General features: G+C 38.5%; 1 protein-coding gene across 2 annotated transcripts; it reads left to right on the top strand.

The window, feature by feature from the left end:
* The first annotated feature begins 803 nt into the window (after window positions 1-803).
* On the top strand, window positions 804-19979 carry LOC121958295 (sodium/hydrogen exchanger 3-like). 2 transcript variants are annotated; one of them, XM_042507184.1, is made up of 16 exons: window positions 804-1362; window positions 11256-11558; window positions 12203-12363; window positions 13428-13506; window positions 13699-13876; window positions 13971-14191; window positions 14280-14482; window positions 15127-15216; window positions 15299-15369; window positions 15451-15580; window positions 15697-15842; window positions 16243-16366; window positions 17408-17581; window positions 18034-18088; window positions 18188-18274; window positions 19000-19979. In XM_042507184.1, the coding sequence occupies exons 1-16, from the start codon at window positions 960-962 to the stop codon at window positions 19287-19289; spliced, it is 2715 nt and encodes a 904-aa protein (XP_042363118.1). In that variant the 5' UTR covers window positions 804-959; the 3' UTR covers window positions 19290-19979. The 2 variants fall into 2 exon arrangements, with proteins under 2 accessions (XP_042363118.1, XP_042363119.1); XM_042507185.1 differs by lacking the exon at window positions 804-1362 and adding an exon at window positions 7780-8305.
* Window positions 19980-20037: the final 58 nt, after the last annotated feature.

The following is a 20037-nucleotide window of genomic DNA, read 5'->3' as shown; positions in this document are numbered from 1 at the left end:
CTGGGTGCTAATAAGATATAGTATAACATTTCTTCTTCCAGAAAATCCTAGTTAAGACGATGACATTCATTCCACGTACAGTTTGCCTAAGAAGGCCATGTGAAAAACTAAAAAAAATATTTTTCTTACAATCTGGATAATATTTTTGTAGTTTTAACCATTATTTTTTATTAGTTTTGACAAAATTGCACAGGTTTGATAGCTGTAATCTGGGGATATAGATGTGGATTTGCTGTGCAAGACTTCACAACTGACATGACAGTCAGGGTTGAACTAATATAAAATGAAGGCAACAAATCATTCAGTTTTTTCATTTCATTATTTTTTTCTCCTCCTCTTCATGACTAGTACACTAGTTTTAATGTGTAAAATCAATGGGGTGCCCATGTAATTCTGATAGGAAGAAAAATAGAAATCATGGCAAAAACAAAAATAAAATGTGGAAACTAAAACATTACTTTTTTGTTAGATGGAGAAACATACCACCCACTTAAATCAGGCTCTTATCTTATTACATTGTTCATTTGTTAAAGAGGACTGAAAGTATTCATACAAAGAATTGCTCTTAAAGTTTGGGTATTTTGCAATAAGTTAGGTGCAATAAGTTTAACATTGGTGAAACCAAAGCATTCACAGCCAATTAAGAAGGGGCGAGAGCATCAAATCTTCCTTTGAGTGAAGTGGCCAAACTAGCTGGTCTGGGTTCAGAGTGGGAGGAGACAGATGAGCATCAGCATGGGCTGAGCTTCACCTGCTGTAAAAGGCTGTATCCTCAGCAGAGAGGAGAGCAGAGAGGGCCCACAATGCTCAGGCCACATAAAGATATGGATGTCAATAAGAACAAAGTGTCCTGAGAGGGAAGGAAGACACACAGGAGAGGAATGAAACACTCTGAGCACTTGAGTCAACAGTCTAAATAACTTTTGCAGTAACACTTTGTGGAGCAATTTTCCCCAAACATGGCAGTTAAATGGCGATTTGCACTTTTTCTCTGTATGCTGCTGATGGTGTCCAGATGTCCGAGCCTGGCCAATGATGACACAGGACACAACACTGAGACAGGAACTTCAGATACAGGACACAACACAGGCACTTCAGACACAGGACACGACACAGGACACAACACGGGACATGACACGGGACACGACACAGGACACGACACAGGACACGACACAGGCAGCGATCATGGGAACAGCTCGAGCACTGGACACGGGACAGACTCAGGCCATGACTCCGGACATGGAGACGGTCACGGAGGAGGACCCATCACCACTCTGCCCATTGTGAGCTGGAAGTGGCACCACGTCTCCACTCCGTACTTGGTGGCCCTGTGGATCCTGGTCAGCTGGCTCTGCAAAATCAGTGAGTTCTGCCAAATTTCATCCATTGAGGGCTTATCAAAAGAGCACCTGAGACAGTTATTTAAACAGTAAACATGATTACGTTTAGCGTATTTTGATCATCTTGTTGTGGTGACTTAATTAGAGGTGACATCAGATTGAGATTAGGGTGTTATTTCAGTGAGTGCAGAATTATTACTTCAAAGATAAAGGTGGTTAATAGAAGCTTTGGCAGGAGTACTTTTAGTTTAATACCACAATGTATTCCATTACATTTAAAAGGCCTGAATGTATAGTTTCCTATAAGAAAAAATATGTAACATGTATTAGAAAAATCTACCTAAGTATCAAAAGTAAAATCCCTTTCAGAGCATGTTATTATTACCAATGCATTGACATGTAAGCATTCTTATGTTGTGGCTAGGGCTGGGCAATATGCAAAAAATCAAATATATTTTTTGCAATATTTTCTAATCAAATACCTTGATATTGATATTTTGACACTATTGTAGGGTTGATTGTTAGTGCTTTCACTAAATATTTACACAATTTGATTTTTGATTAATAATCAGCAGTGCTTTGTATATAATGACTAACTGTGTAAAGGCAAATAATAGAACAACTACAACAGTCTGGTAAGTTCAGAGAATTACACCACCTCACTGTAGAGCCTTTAAAGGAGCAGTGTGTAGGATTTAGTGGCTTTTAATTGTGACGATTACAGATTGCAATGAGCTAATACTTCTCCCATGAATCTAGCGTGAATTCCCAGTTAAGAGCCCTTCATTGGTTGTTGTTTAGAGTTTTTTTTACCGTGAGCTGCATTATTCACAGATCTCGTCCTCTCCAAAAAAAAAAAAAAACAACAACAAAAGAACCAGACCTGGTAATTTAAATAGTTAAAAACACTGAATAAACAGTTCACGTTAAATATCTGCATTTTTGAGATACTGTTTACCACGGAAGGGCTGCTGACTATGGTGGCTGATGCAAAAATGTGAATGGCTCTACTTAGAGCCAGTGTCTGGTTTGTCTGCTCTGGGATACTGCAGAAACATGGCATTGCAACATGACAATGTCCGTGGACGAGGACCTGCTCCCCATGTAGATATTAAGGGCTCATTCTAAGGTAACTATGACACAACATTTCTTATTTTTAGGGAATTAAACACTAAAGAGAACAAACTTATTATAATATATTAAGTTTCTGCCAATATATTCCCCTTAACCCTACACACTGGACCTATAAAAACCAGGAAAAGACAACACTGATGATATCCAAAATATAAGATGATATCTAGTCCACTTCATTGGGCGCTGCAGGAGTTTGACACATCAAGCTGCTATTGGCTGTTGGTCAATGTTGGGTCAATGGTGAGAGTCTTTTGCCTTTGTTTTTGCGATATGTCCAATACTGTTGGTACTAGTTGGCCAAAAGCAGTGGTAGATCAGCAGAGCCATTAGCGTGTATATGGCCATTTGGGGGGTGAATTATTCCTTTAACGGGTTAGTTTCATTGTAAATATTGTCACGTCGGCCATCCTCATTCCATTGTTTTAGGGTCTGTAAAATACACGCCTAACCATGGTACTGTCCGGCAGTTCAGATAAAAACTGTCACCCAATACCATGTTACGTGTTTTCTAAGATGTTTCAAATTCAAAGGCTTTGGTTGAACGCTGGACAAATTCCACTTCTGAAATAATTAAATAGAATTATAAATTTGGGCCTAAAGAGTACTTGTCCTCTGTTAATTTCACCAGATAAAGCCGGCGTACATGTCTTATCCTAGAACATGGTCATTAGCATGTCATGTATACACAACAGAAGACAATGGGTTGCGGCACTGTGGACAATGTAAATGAATGAGCATGTGTTCGTGTGTGTGTGTGTGTGTGTGTGTGTGTGTGTGTGTGTGTGTTTGTGTACACCTTTACTGGCATAAATACGGGACTGTGGCTGTCTGTATATGACACAGGAAATGACCAATGTTGATAACCAAACAATGAAATTAGACACAACTAACTGAGTTTTTTTCTGTCTGTAAGTAGTTACAGTAGATATGTCAGCTTTGGCAGCTTCAGCGCTGATCTGTTTGGCTGAAAATGTTACAGTCATGTTTGTACTGACAGAAGCAAGAGATCACAAGAGATTATTAGTGATAACAAAGAACTATGTTTCATTTTAGCAGTTACTGACGTCTGTCATTTGAGTTTTTCTCAAAAGAAATGCTTAGAATTTTGCAAGTTTTAGAGACTAATTCTTAAAATTAGATTCAACATAGTTTACTTTTGTTAAAATAAAAAAAGTGATTTGTAAGCATGGGTTTTAACCATGTTCTTGAATTACTAAGATTGCAAAGGACTGCATATCACCACAGTCCTTGAGGAAATTTTGAGCTCACGCTTGAAATTGTTTGAAGAACCACATTTGAAAGAGCAAAGGCTGCGAAGAAGGCAAACATTTACGCAGGGATTAGAGGACACCTCTGAAATGTTATCACTTAATCTGCCATTTCATATAGGGATTAAAGTTTTATGGATACAGAGATAATAGGACTCTTATCGTATCGTATCGTTCTGCAGAGGAAACCATTAGCAAGTACTTCAATATGTTTATAATCTTGACATACACAGTCAGTTTGATACAAAGTAATTATAGTTCACTAAAACTAAACTAAAAACTAAAACTTTGTATGACACTAGAAAAGTACAGATCTCAGTACAGATCAGTAACTTCAGCAGACGCCCCAGTGCACAAAATACATGCCTCGTCTATCTTTGATGGAGCTGCGACTGGTTGTTTCTAGCCGAGGCAATTTCCAGAAAACTTGCAGCCACCTATGGGCCAGTAACAGGAGTGCGGAGTCAGTTGTTAATGACAGTATAACAGAAAATAAAATATGTTTTTTAACAATTGTATGTAACTGCAACTGTGAGAGGTGCGCACAAAAGTATTAAGCTAAAGTATTAAGAAATAGAAATACACAGGAAATTACTTTAGATTCAGGTTTTTTCAATTTGTCAACACAAGCATAAAGAGGGAGGTATTGGTATATATATATTTAATTGAGATGGTATGTTTACATGACTATGAGTTGGCTGCCTTCATAATATGCTGTGCTTGTGTTGTAATATTTATTCTGAAAGTCTTAAATCTAATATACCTCTCATATTATAATGCTAAAATAATAATAACTGAAACTAATAAAAAATTAACAAAAAATAAAAACTTTTAAACAATCAACTTAAGTAAAACCCGCTCTTGAAACTACTTGAAACCCATCTGAAAGCAAAAATTAAAAACAAAATAAAAATAAAAACGCATACCCATGATTTGGGTTGGCCAGCTTTAAAGGAACTCAGACAAATAAATTTCATAAAGCAATCTTGCATAAACTCAAACATGCACACTTTAGATGTTGACTTTATGCTTACTCACCGTAGTTCACAGAAATGCGGACAATGGTACCAATTTTCCTCAGGTCTTATTTCCTCTTTACAGTTTGACAATGCTCTCCTTCTTTCATCCTCCTGACTGCAGTAAAGCCCCTCTGCTCTGAGCTAATGGGAGGACAATGGACAATAAATGCAGGTTTATGTGTCTGTCATGGGCTGGAAAGCTTCTTTTTCACCTGACAGTCAGCACAGGGATGTAGCTTCTCTGGTCTCACCTCTTCTGGAGATTTTTTTTATAACCAAATTAGAGTTAATGCGTGTTTCAGAATTGAGGTTCATGTTTTTATGAGAAATGTTAAGGTGAGCTACATTTTTTCACATATACTGTCACTCTCAGTGACCTTTCGACTCCCAACAGGTCACTCTCTTATGAGGGTGGTGATGTTGTAATTGATTTTTTGAACTCATTTGACATTCCTTAAACTGAATATCATCAGGTGAGTAAGTTCAACATGTTAGTATGCAACACACACTGACACACTAATGCTTACGCTGACTGAGGTCACATATGTCACATTTCATTGTGAAAACCACAACAGTTTCGTACTGTAGTTACTGTACCTTTCCATCTGAAAATGACCGCTGCGTGACCTCGCTTTGTCACCATGAGTTGACCCCTCTTCGTGTAGTGGCTAAACGTGTGCAGGGAGCTGTGGCCACTTAGAATGATTGAAAGGCTCAAGTTAAAGGCCGGTCACTGTTCAGCGAGATATTTTAGGTCATTAGTTAATAAGGCTGAACTGGGGGAGTTCATGCTCGACTGTGCAGCTAAATGTTCTTATTAGAATGATTTACAGCATTTCGAGCACATCAGAAACCAGTGTCAGAACTCTGGTACTGTTCTTTAGTGCTAATTCGAGGTACTTGTACTTTATATGAGTATTTCCCTTTTATGCAACTTTATAGTTTTACTCCACTACATTTGTCTGAAGGCTTTAGTTGCATTAAGGATAGAAAAGTTTTAAGCATTATCTCCAAATTTGGTAATTTTAAATTTGAATGTTTGTGATAAACTAAAGGTTGAAAAATTAGTATATTAGTATTAGTATATAAAGGAGTTAAAATGGGCACAAATTAAACATATACTGTAGTAAAATGCAACATAATGCAGCAGTAATAATAATCCCAAAACATCAGATATACAAGCAAAACACTGACAGGGAGCATTTAACAGCACAATAAATATTTTTACTTTTGATTTTTAGAGTGCATTTTGCTGATAGTATTCACATACATAGGGTTTTTAAGGCAGGACTTTTACCTGTAGTGGAGTACTTTCACTTAGATTTACTTAAGTAAAGGATACTTCTTCCAGCACTGTCAGAAACCAAGATGTCCATCATATATAAAGCTGCTTTAATCATTCAAGACACCAAATTTAGTAATAGCTGTCAAATTGTGCAACTGAATGAGCTTTAGTATTAACAGATATTCTAAATTAGATTAGCCCAAATAATGCCATTTATTTCCATAACAGAAACTTCAGATACTTTTGTGACTCATAAACAGCTCTTCATAGAGACACACCGGTTCACACCTGTGCCAGTGTGTACGTATCATATCAGCAAACCAGTCCAGCTAACCAATGAGGCTATTGTCCCTTGTCCTGCTCAAACAGGATGGGACACCTTGCCTAAAAAAAACATCCAGTCATAATGCAACAAGTTCATTGAATCAAAGCGTATCATGGAGAGATGCAGGTGTAGTGAGCATTAAAAGGATACGTCTGTTGTTATTCTATATTCATCTTATAGTCAACAAATCTTTTGAAAAGACCAAAACCGACAATGTGTAAGTCTGTCAGTGTCAGGGTCCGTCCTCGGGCCCAGAGGTTTTTAGTGTAGGCATAAATCTTTATTAATGATTCTCAAATATGCACTTTCATTTTTAAAGAGGCTCAGTAATTTCGTTAAACACGTAGGCAGTGTAGTTTTAGTAAACATTTCTTAATCAGGAGCAATTAGAACATTTTCAGCTGCGGATTAACAGTTTCACTTTAACTGTGCTTGCGCTCAGATTATGCTCTGTGCTGCAAAAGTGTGTAGTATTGTATACCTGAACAATATATATGAACAGAGCGACGGCTATGGCTTTAGTGTTCCTTCTTCTTCTCGACATTATCCTCAACATATGACAAATTATCGTCCAACCTTCAGAGCTAAAGATTAGTGACATGAAGGCTGCACTGCGATGTCATTAATTTTTTTCCCAAATGCTTGTTTGGGAAATAAGACGTTTTTTGTTGTTGTTATTCCAACACGCATGTTTGCGATGTTATTGGTTGCATGTGAGGTGTTTGAGGGCAAAGATCCATTCACACTGATGGCAGATATCACTTCAACCATGAATGTGAATAGTGCAAAATATGTGGGGGAAAAACTGGAAGTGAGCATTAACACCATAATTTGAATTTAGCCAAATTATTTTAGGAAGGAGCTCTGAGATGGAGTTATACTATCTAAAATTACAGTATAAAACTAAGGAATCTGTTTTTAAGTGAATCATAGCTCTGTAATATCACAGTAGAAGTTTATTTTGGGCCTGCTGGAGGGCAACTTTCTCATCTCTATCACGTCAGGACTGAGAGTCTTTAACCAGGATTGAGCAATGTCAGCGTCAATCATTACTGAGTACAAAGCTGTGAGACAGAACCAGTGGAAATGTTCCTAAACTCTCTCTCTCTCTCACACACACACACACACACACAGAAAATGTGTGTTGTTTCGTTAAGACACCTGAAAGCAAAAATAAAGCAATGACTGGTGAATGTTTTAAACGTGACTGAATAACTGGAGACCTTTCTTGGACATCCGTTACTCCCCCCTGTAACACACACACACACACACAGACACACACACACACACACACACACACACACACACACACACACAACCTTGGCTGTAGAGGAGATACTGTACATATAAAAGGCTGAGTCCAGGGTTCTGCTCACATCTGAAGTCACGGCTCCGCTGCTGACCACAGACTGTGGGAGGACAAGAAGTTGCGGACTGAGATAAAAGATGGAGCAGTAGAGGGGAAGCGTAACGAGAAGATAGTAAACAGGAGTGAGTAAGACTGAGGACGCACTGACCCACCCCAAAAAAAAGGAGGGATAAGAGGTGTGACACATTGTCCAGCAGTTCAGCCTGGCCTTGATACAAACAGTTTACTTCCTTGACATCAGAGATAAAGGACTTTTTTTGCTCTTTTGACTGCGTTTTTTTAAATTTACCCAGTCAAATGCAACACTGCGGATATGTACACCACTGGCTCCTGGGGTCAGTGTTGCTCATCTGCCTCGTCTCAGGGGTTACGAGGGTGAACGGGGACGCGGCGCATCAAGAGTCCAATCTAAAGCCGCAGTCTGAGTCCAAATCAAATCACACTGAGCACGGCCACGGCTCCAGTGTCATCACAGGAATACCCATTGTTACCTTTAAGTGGCACCATGTGGAGACTCCTTATCTCATTGCACTATGGATATTGGTGGCTGGTTTGGCTAAATTGGGTATGTAACAAATATTTTAGGAAATACATGTGGTAGAAACCAGTTACGAACCATCTGTCATTTGATTATTGATATTATGAGATAAAAAAATAAGAAAGGCCCAAAAACGCGTCAGCCTGTTGGTTATGTCATGTGTAGTTTGGATGTTGCAGTCCGACAGATTCCTCAGTCAAACAAGATAATGTTGGGCTATTTTTAACCCATCTAATGTAAAATAATTACAATGTTATCTTGTTGTTACACCCAGTGGAAAACTCTCATTTTCCACGTCAGCATACACATAAATTATCCATATTATCTGGTCTTGAAATTGAAACAATTTCATAGATTTAAAAACAATTTGTTTATATGACTAAATAAGCATTTATTATTTACTTTGTTTATCATTGATATAGTTCCTTATTTAAAGAGCTATGCTCGTTGAGATTGTAATTTCTTTTTGAAGTGAGAACTGTGTACAAAATAGCATATACAGTTTAAACAAGGACAGACACACATTATACATATTATTATGGTTAAAGTTTTAAAACAAACCCAGAAACATTCTTATTTAGATTTTAACAGTCAAATTCTTAAATGATCTTCTTCATCAGGACTGTGTGTGTGTTTTCCAGCTAAATGAGCTTTAAGCATAATATTGAAAATGTGTCATTTCTTAGTCTTTTTAATTAATTTCATTATCTACATAAAATTTTTAAGCTCAGACTTAACCTTTGACCTGTGTTTTCATGGTCTACAAAATAATAATGAGTCATGACACAACAAAAGGCATTAATTTACATTTGATCTTTCTTTTTTGTTGTTGATTACAGCAAGCAACAAACTGTATGATAATGATTATGAACTACATAGAATCTAGCGGTATATTGCACAACTTTTAGCTTACTATTTATTATTCATTAATATATTTTGTAAAGCCATGCACTATTTTCAACAAAAAACAACAAAGGAGAAATTGGTTAGTTTTTCCTCGTGATACAACAGGTCTTTATTGTTAAAAAAATATGAAAATTCCTTTTTGACCAAAATGAAGTTTTGCCCTTGTATGGCAGATTTAATTTGATAGTGCTCAGTCAACATGAGCAAACATACTCACATACATACAAAACAGTTGTCAGATTTTAATTCGTAACAGCAAGATCAAAACAGATATATCAAAATCTGTGACGTGAAATAACCAAGACTCTTTTAACTTTGGCTGTAGTTTATTGATCACTAATAGAAAGAAGCTGACTGAGAAAATATGTTTTAAGTGCCTTTAACCATGCAAGTACTTTAGTTTTGACAAACTTTTTTTACCATGATATTGTAACAGTGTCACATCCTGCAGCAGTGAACAGCAGTCTGTGTTATCAGCTCAGTTCCAGAGAATAGAGGAGTTTCTTCTGTTGTTATGCATGTTTGTACTGCATTAGAAATTCCACAGATTATCAAGAGTTTAGACATTTTACAACAGGGGTGTCAAACATACGGCCTGTGGGCTAGTACTGGCCCACCATTGGGTCCAATGCAACTGGATGCACCTGTGATATCTAAGTGGTGCCAGATTTAAGAAGCAAGTGAAACAGTGAGTGGCCTATTTCATGGAAAATGCTGCTTCAGAGGCTTTTCCACCGTGACCAGAATGCAGCTCTCATAAAAAATAATTCATACTTATTGTGGATATATTTAAACATACTGAATATATATATATATATATATATATATGTGTGTGTGTGTGTGTGTGTGTGTGTGTGTGTGTGTGTGTATATGCATGTTATGTATGTATGTATGTATATATATATATATGTGTGTGTCTATATATATATATATATATAACTTCACCTGCTTCAATAGCTTCCACTTGGTTTGATGTGATGATGCCAGCTTTGCTGCACAGGACTGGAAATGCATAGAAAATGCACATGTAATGACAGTGAGTAGTAGACTGAGTGAATGTGGAAAAACTGGGATATATTGTTGAAATTGTGCTTCTTTTTTTAAGACATAACGGGCTATTCCTCATTTGTTTTGTAAAGTGATGAATGTTTTTTTGGAATGAACTTCTTTAATTGAAAAAAAATGCAGAATTTAGGCAAATAAAATCTGACAATTTTTGGAAATACAACATTAAAGGAATCCTGCAATAAACCTTTCGATAAGCAATGTTGGCAACTAAGTGCCTTGCAGATTGCACATAGGTACATAAAATCAAATTACTTAGAATAATACAAAAATAAAGGAATAGAATTCCCAATGACAATATGAGATAAAAACAATAATAGTTACAGGTAAGTGTTAAGAAGTAATTTGAAAGATGTCACTTCTTAGACTGAAAGAAAGGGAAACATTTGGAGCTGTTGTAATTTTACAGGTCTGGGCCACTTGAGATCAAATTGGGCTGTATGTGGCCTGTGTAAACGAGTTTATTATCTTCCACTTTTTAGCTTTGTGGGGTTCTAGTCTCATACACAAATATACACATATATAATAACACATTGTTGAAAAAATGGCCTTCATCCAAAGCCTCCTAAACTTAATCTCAAACTACTTTTGAATGAAACATATCAGCACATCAAAAGTTTAAACGGTTCAGTAGGTTTGAATATTTAATATGCTTTAGTGACTCATTGTCAGGCCATTCAATCAAGCCACTTTAAGCATAAGTCTGTCTTTAGTTAGGCAGAGAGATTTATGAACCTTCATACGCGCCACCATGCTGGTTAATCATATGCTCAGAACAAAAAGTGGCACTTTCTCAGTCGAGTGCGACAGTTGATCATTTGTGAATTTTGCAACCTCACACAGAGTTTAAATTTTATGGTTTGGTTATGATGCAATGTGTTTAAAACCTTGTCAGTTAAATGTCAAGAAATTTCAGTCTTAGTCTTGTTTATTGTGAATTTACACTTGCTGGTACCACTGAATAAAGTTTTACATTTTATGAAAAACTTCCCCTCTCTTCTGTCAGTCATCGAGGCCAACCACCATGTGACCAGCGTGATCCCAGAGAGCGCCCTGCTCATCTGTTTCGGCTTCATCCTGGGCGGGATTATTTGGGGTGCAGACAAGGTGCAGACCTTCACGCTGACTCCAACAGTGTTCTTCTTCTACCTGCTGCCTCAAATCATCCTGGACGCAGGCTACTCCATGCCAAACAAGCTCTTCTTCAGCAACATGGGGGCCATCCTGGTCTACGCCGTCATCGGGACCTGCTGGAACGCCGCGAGCCTGGGTCTGTCGCTGTGGGGGTGTCACATGGGAGGAGCCATGGGTAAGACACTTGAGCAGGCTTCATACCACTCACAGTAAAAGAAGTCAGTATCATTTTGGGTGCTCAGATTGATGGACCATGGAAGCTTCAAGTCTATTTTTATTTCTGCAAGGGGTTATTCAGCTATTCATATACCCTTTTGGAAGGGTATTCCAAAAGCTGTAAGCTTGTGCATATAAATGTGTGTATTTAAAAACCCAGCAGCAGAAGATCTGAAAGCTTGTGAAGGACAGAGAGTCTGCAATGCAGGCCGGTCCCAAACCATTAAGAGCTTTGAAAACAAGGAAAAGAATCTTAAAATTTATTCTAAAAGATACTGGGAGCCAGTGGAGTGTTGCTAAATCTGGACTAATGTGCTCTCTCTTCCTTTGACTGTTTCTTGTGGCCAGTTAAAGGAGCATTGCAGTAATCAAATTGATTTGAAAAAAAAAAACATGGATACGTTTTTCAGCATCTTGATAGGATAGGAACGTCCGTACCTTTGCAATGTTTCTTAAATAAAAAGCCAGTCAGGACCAAAGCGGTGGACTGTCTGAACTACTACGCTGCCATGCACAGAGATTCTCACACAGATTCTTACAGCGCTCTGCACAGCCATGTTAAAAAAGCCACATTGTGCATATTTCCTGTCCTGTGTGATGCAGGTGACCTGGACATCGGTCTGCTGCAGTATCTTCTGTTTGGCAGTCTGATTGCTGCTGTCGACCCTGTAGCTGTCATCGCCGTGTTTGAGCAAGTCCACGTCAACGAGGTCCTCTTCATCATGGTGTTTGGAGAGTCGCTGCTCAACGATGGTGTGACGGTGGTTCGTATGACACAATGTTTGTTTGTTTTTTTGTTACTTGCCGGGAAGCAGAACAGTTTGTGCGTTTGCCAAGACATTCATCATGGGAAAGTATACTCCCATGACATGAAGTGTAAGGAATACAAACATTGTGCACTTCAAAGTGAGGACCTTTACCCCGACTTCTTGTCAACTTGCCCGAACTTTTTCTCTCTCTGGTCAATCAAAGTTTTCTTTGAGGAGGTCGATCTGATGAGAAATACTGCTTTTATGTTTTATGAGTCATTAAATTCTACTATATTTATCATCAATGCTGAGACAACAGTGAGGATTGAAAAGGAATAGAAAAGGTGTTACTTTCAAGTTTTGAAACCTTCTTACCTCTCTGAGGACTGTTGAAAAAAACATTGCACTGTTGTCATAGTGAAACTTTGTCACTTTTAATGTGTGGATTTTAATGGGGTAATCATTAAAGGTTAAGGGCACATCCATGCATCTGTTGCAGGTGCTGGGTGACAACAATCTGCACCAAAAAACATGGAAATATCTGCACACACATCATTCCCAGTTCTTCTTTGATTTTACATGGACTAGGGTTGCTGTGATATACTGTTTTTAGAATATTTTTTGGACGTAAGCCTTTGTTTGATAGAACAGCTTAAGCATGAAAGGGGGAGAGAGAAGGGATGACATGCAGCAAAGGTCCAGGTTTGAATCGAACCCGTGGCTGCTGCGTTAAGATGTAGCCTCTGTACATGGGGCGCCTGCGCTACCTACTGAGCTGTAGGACACCCCAACGATATGCTGGTTTTAATTTATACCATGATATGAAAGTTGATGATTATCGCACCATGTACATTTGCTTATCTACAATGTTTTAATTTCTTTAATAATAATTCTGTAATATCTGTAATTCTGTGATCTTGAAAAAGGAGAAGTACAGGAAAAAAGTCTTTCATTTTTAACTTATATGTGTGAAAAATGGGAGCAAAAAGCAAAAAAAAAACTTAAAATATTTATTCAGTATATTAGACTTTATTATTCCACCAAAAGATAGAGGATTAATTTTGTTCTTCTTCTCCTAGGTGCTCTTTAATGTATTTGATGCGTTTGTGTCACTCGGAGGAGCCAAAATTAATGCTGTGGAGATCATTAAAGGAATAAGTAAGGAGTGACATTCATTTATACATTAATAAATATTAATGTAACATCTGCATTCGGTGTCAGAGTATGCAGATGTGCTAACGGAGAGCTAGTTTGGATAGAGGCGTTAATCACGTAACATACAATGGAAATTATGCTGAATAACATGAAAATAACTTGTCATACATGTGTCCTCTCTTTCTGTCTCTGCAGTTTCCTTCTTTGTGGTGGCGTTTGGCGGTTCCCTCGTGGGCTTTGTGTTCGGCCTGCTAATCTCTCTTCTGACCAGATGCACGAAAAACATCCAGATCATTGAGCCAGGCTTCGTCTTCGTCTTGGGTTACCTCTCCTACCTGACTGCTGAGATGCTCTCCTTGTCTGCCATCCTTTCGTGAGTTCTCCATGAAAAACGTCTTATTTGTTTTATTAATTCTGTTCATAGAGGTCACAAATATGTGCTTTATTTCTGTGTTTTTATTCTGCAGGATCGTCTTCTGCGGTATGTGCTGCCAGAAGTACATCAATTCAAACATGGACGAGAGGTCGGTCACCACAGTCAGATATGTCATGAAGGTTTTAGCCAACGGATCAGAAACCATCATCTTCGTGTTCCTCGGCATCTCGGCCATCGATAAGACGATCTGGGTGTGGAACACGGGCTTCATCCTCCTCACACTCCTCTTCATCTTTGTCTACAGATTCATCGGTGAGATTTCTGTCCTCCGCTGTCAGTTTTGAGTACAAACACTATCGTATGTCAGAGGTCACAAAACAAGACTGATTGTCTGCTGCAGGTGTGTTTTTCCTCACCTGGATCCTGAACAAGTTCAGGCTGGTCCCCATTGAGTTAATAGACCAGGTGATTATGAGCTACGGTGGCCTGCGAGGGGCTGTTGCATACGGCCTGGCTACGATGCTGGATGGGAACAAGATAAAGGAGAAGAACCTGATGGTCTGCACGACTCTTATCGTGGTGTACTTCACTGTCATTCTCCAGGTAACTGCTTTTCTGTCCTGATACTGAGCTAAAGTCATACTTTGGTGCTTTTTGTTTGTTTTTCATTAACAGACAGTTAACATTACAGAGAAAAATCACCTTGAAATTGGGCTTCTGGTTCCTGGAAAAGTCTTAAAAAAAGCACTTAATTCATTGCTCTAAAAACAGGCTGTAAGTGATAGTCTAATGTATTAAATCAGTCTTTCAAAATTCTAAAAATGCCGAATGTGAAGCAGGATTTTATGAAACTTTTTTTAAAGTCTGTTTCATCTTTTAATAAACATTTGGGAAAAACTGTCCCTAACCCTGTCTTTGATGTTGATGTTGTTTTCAGTTAGTTATCATAAAATTGGTCTTATTTTTCATTCTAAGTGGCATTAAAAAGTCTTTAAAATTTTTAAATCTAACTTGCCTTTAGCTGTAGGAACGCTGCAGAAATGTTTCCATGTTTTCTTGATGTTTTTCCAAAGTCTTTGTTTTCTTGGGCAGTCTCATGTGAGCAGTTTGGTCACTGAATATATCACAATTTTTCAACATTTGTTGGTAGAATTGATTTTGGCACATTTGTCATTTTGCAACTTTCCTATACAAAACATGACACCTTAATTCTGCTAATGTTTTGCTTGAATCTCCCTCTGTCTCAGGGAATAACGATGAAACCTCTGGTTACCTGGCTAAAAGTGAAGAGAGCTGCCGTGTCGGACCTCACACTCATAGAAAAAGTGCAGAACAAGGTAAAGCTCAAAAATTTAACTACACAGCAAGAACCACAAAGTAACGGACTGCAGTTACAGAATCTGTGCTCTTGTCGTTTAGGTGTTTGATCACATGCTTGTTGCCATAGAAGACATATCTGGACAAATAGGGCACAACTACATGAGGGACAAGTACGTAAAGATGTCTTTTAAATGAAACGAGCAAGTTTGTGTTTGAACAAAGCTACAGTGATCTTTTCTCTGGCTGTGAAGGTGGAATCACTTTGAGGAGAACTGGATGTCGAGAGTTTTGATGAAGCCGTCAGCGAGGAAGAACCGTGACTACGTCTTCAATGTCTTCCATCAGCTGAACCTCAAGGATGCTATGAGCTACGTGGCTGAGGTGAGACTCATATGCTGCACATGTTTAATTGTATTTTGTTCAAATAGAGGTTAAAGAAAAAGACATGAGATTTTGTTTGAGTTGTTAAAGGAAATTCTCTGGTCTTGACATCACAGGGCGAACGTAGAGGCTCACTGGAGTTTGTCCGCAATGAAACTGCATACATCGACTTCAAGAAGAAGTTTGGTGACGAATTCTCAGAGGTCATGCCCGACATCATGGCTGACACGTCAGATGATCACGGTGCAGTGACCTCTGTGAGGTGAGCAAATATTTTTACCTGATACACACCACACATCACAGGAGAAAGTGGTTTAAAAAATACAGAAACAAATTATTTATTAATAAACTCTCCATTTGCTTTCATTATTTCAATGTTAGATATGAATCTGAAGAAAGACATATTTAAATACAAGATACCAAAGAGAAATTAGCTATTTAGAAGTTCAAATTTTGGGTTAATTTACAATTTTCATTACCCACGTTACATTAAATATGCTCAGACACTGCCCTCTGGTGACCATAAGCATTTATTTCTCAAAAACAGACCAAACGAGGAGAAATGATCTTGCACTGACCATCTACTGCCAATTCTCCGCTCTATTTTGTATGCAAATGCTAAGTAGGTAGTGTGAGTGACATACTTTTTCTTCCTGCTGTAGAAGAGACCCTGTGCCATCAGTGAGCCTGGAGATGCACGAGCAGACCATGAACGGTATGAGGGAAACAGAGGACATCAACACTCACCACCTGCTGCAGCAGCATCTGTACAAGGGCAGGAAACAGGTGAGCATTTTGAGTCATATCACAATGCACACTTTATTCGTGACATTTATTTTACTATTTTTAAATCAGATTATGTACGGTTTTAAATGTAAATGTCACCATTTGATGCATCGTAACAGGTTATAACTTTAAGCTAATTTGCAGTAGTCGTCCTTTGTCAAGTCAGAACGAAGGAACAGCACAACAGCAAACAATACAGAATAAAAACAAACTGCAACATTATACAAAAAAAGACACAAGTAGGGACAATAACAATTAATCATCGATCGATTAATTGGTTGTTGAGAATTTAATCAAACATATGAGATTTAATTGATCAATCGATAGGCTTTCCAGTCCCGTCAAACTATATGAAATATGTTGCTGTGAGCATTGATTGACATAAAAACATGTTTGGTATTGTTTGAAGTAAAAAAGTTCTTGGTTTTTTCAAATAACGATTAATTGATTATTCATTTTACATATAACTGATTAAGGAAAGAGCTTACGATTTGCACACAAGACATGCAATACAAAGCTACACACAAAAACGTATCACAACAGTATGCTTGTCAAATATAAGCAGTAAGATGAGTGAATACAGAGCTTAGCAGCTTTTCATTACTGCATTGCACTTTCATATAGATGAATGACTCAGGGACACTTAAAAAAGAGGTCTATAAGGTTGCAGCAGAGGTCAAAATATCCTGGTGTGCAGCCCCCACTAGTTCTAGAAATGCTGTGCCGTACATTTCCCACAATGCAACACAAAGGCTTCATTCCACCTGCAGTTTGTCACAATCAGGGTTATTTCTTCAAACTTTAGCAGCCAACGAAGACATTATACAATTGTTTTCACAGTAACTCTTTGAGAGTACACTGAACTTTATGTGTAAAATAAGTGGAGTGTCTCTTTTAAAACAGCCTGAAACTTGTGGTAAACTGTCTGGATGAGTAATTAGTTACAGACTGCATTTGTCTATCCTGCTTGTCTTGTCAAACATCTGCTCTCAAATACTCAAACGGAATCTAAATGTTTATCTCTTGTTTTCTGTATCGTAGCACCGGCACAGATACAGCCGGAGCCATTTCGATGTCAACAAGGATGAAAATGAAGTGCAGGAGATCTTCCAGAGGACCATGAGGAGTCGTTTGGAGTCCTTTAAGTCTGGAAAGATGGGCGTTGCTCCACCAAAGACAATAAGCAAGCACACGAAGAAAGAGCAACAGCAAAAGGTTTCATTGCCATTAGATAATCTACAGTATAACATACATGGGATTTTCAGCAATAGTCAAAAGGGCTGGGTATGAAACCAAACCAACCAAAATGTGTTCATAGCACAAAGTATGCCAATGATAGCTATCATCTTCATAATATTGTAAACATATTTTCTGATCAGACAGTATCTCACTGAGATCATAATTGTCACAACTTTATAATTTTCTTGTGCCAACTTTGATTTTTTTTTATTAAATCAAAAACAGATATTTTTGCAGAGAAACATCATATTTAAGTAAGGTATTAAACAAGTACTGTTTTATTAACGTACTAATAACTAGCACCCATAAACTGCAAATAATAACCAGCCATAACAGTCAAAACATCAGTATGACAGCTTTGCTCTAAATATTTTGTAAGTTTCTTGAAAACGTAATTTAGATATTAATGGCTGCTCTACCACCTGCAGATGCCAAATGGAAAATCAACAGACAAAAGTAAAAGCTACTATTCTGGTGATGAAGGTTTGTGTTTCAGTTTTAAACACTACTCATAAGCCTGAATTGTCCAAGTGCTTAATGAAAGTCATTTTTAAAAAAAAAGCATTTCTTTCTTTCTTCTAGATTTTGAGTTCTCAGAGGGAGACAGCGCCTCTGGCTATGAGGCATCAGGCAATTCATACCCCATGAGAGTCACCTACAGAGCAGGAGGTAAAATAAATCCACCATCTTGCTTATATGTTAGGTGTTTCAAGAAATCGAGATTAAAGTCGAAATGACGAGAATAAACTGAGCAGGCAGGGGTCCCTCTATGCAATGCAATGCGACTCTGCAGAGTCAGGCTGAAGGGCCTGCCCTGGTGGTGGTGAGGAGGAGGGGCGCGGCTCTCCGGAGCTTCCCCTGGGAGATAGGGTACCTCCCCGCCGCCGTCACCCCGGCCACGAGCAGCCCTCGCCGGGCAAGTACACAGAGGTCGGCGCGGCTCACCGCTCTCCTTTCGACTTTATTCTCGAAATTACGACTTTATTCTCGAAATGTCGACGTTTTTTTCTCGAAATTTCGACTTTATTCTCGAAATTTCAACTTTATTCTCATCATTTCGACTTTCATCTCGATTTACCCAAAATTACTTTTTCCATCATAAATGGCCCTAATCCGCTTCCGTACATTTCCCAATTCAAATCAGATCTGCCTTTTTTACATGACCAAAGTGTAATGTTTTATGTTACAATACATTTTTGGGCAAAATTGTACTTAAGTCTGTAAAATACGTTAATACATGTTTTTTTTAGTTTAGGTTATTGTAAAATTGGTCTTAAATTTGATCCCTAGTGGCATTAAAAAAGTCTTATTAGTAAATGTGCTGAGTTACGTTCCTCCAGTGTCTTTAACATCAAACTCTGTCAGCGCTAAATCAGTTTATTTCTTTCATCCAGCTGGAATAGAGAATCCAGCCTTCATGCCGGAGCTGGACCCCGTGGCGCCGCTGCAGATCCCTCCGTGGCTGGCCGAGGCCGAGCTCGACAGCAGCACGGTGGCTCCTTCGCAGCGGGCCCAGCTGAGGCTGCCGTGGACCCCCAGCAACCTGCGCCGCCTGGCTCCTCTCCGCATCAGCGCTCGCTCCACCGACTCCTTCGCGCAGGCCGACGCTCCATCCCCGCAGCAGAGGGACAACGAGCAGCCTCCTCCTCCTCCTCCACCAAACCGGGACGGTAGCCACATGTAGCATCACCCCTCCTTCACCTCACCTCAATCTCCTTAACACACAGACTCTGACCTCAGACTTTGCACCGTCAACTCTCAAAATATTGACCAGGGAATGTTTTCTTTTCCATCGCTTAATCTCACTCCTGAGACAAAACATTCACAGTCCCACAACCTTTGTGCTCTTCTCTGCAGCTTCTCTTGTTGCTCCAACGTCACTCTTCAGTGAGCAAAGAGAAGCTGCACGTGAAGTGAGCGAGTCTGTGTGCACAGAGGCTGTTATTAACCAGCACACGTTGAATATTTCCTCCTCTGGTTCATAGTAAACCGAATGCAAATCAGTCTCATACCTCAATGTGATGCAAGAACCTTTTTAAGATTGTAGATATTTATTTAATTTGAATTGTTTATAAAGATAATACAGTTAATGAGAATGATATAATATTGATTCCAGCTCTATGATCTGAATATTCATTAATAACATTTTCTGTGTGTTTTCTCATTTGTCTGAGGAGAGTATTTGAGGTTGAATATCAAACTTGAAGAATGAGATCATTGTAAAAGCATCACATGTACGATAAAGACATAATATATTTATTAACAAATTAAGTTTGTGTGGATGTTTCCACCTCTCTAATCCATGCACGAACAGTTAAATATATTTTATGTTCCTCCAACAAAGAACACTGACAGACTGGTTTTGAAACTGTATGAATTTAAAATATGGATGTAGAAATTAAAAATGAAGAAATAATACATGTGTGGAGTCA

The sequence above is a fragment of the Plectropomus leopardus genome, chromosome 18, assembly GCF_008729295.1.
Source record: "Plectropomus leopardus isolate mb chromosome 18, YSFRI_Pleo_2.0, whole genome shotgun sequence".
Lineage (NCBI taxonomy): Eukaryota > Metazoa > Chordata > Actinopteri > Perciformes > Serranidae > Plectropomus > Plectropomus leopardus.
Note: the sequence above shows the minus strand (reverse complement) of the source record. Positions and strands in the feature narration are given on the sequence as shown.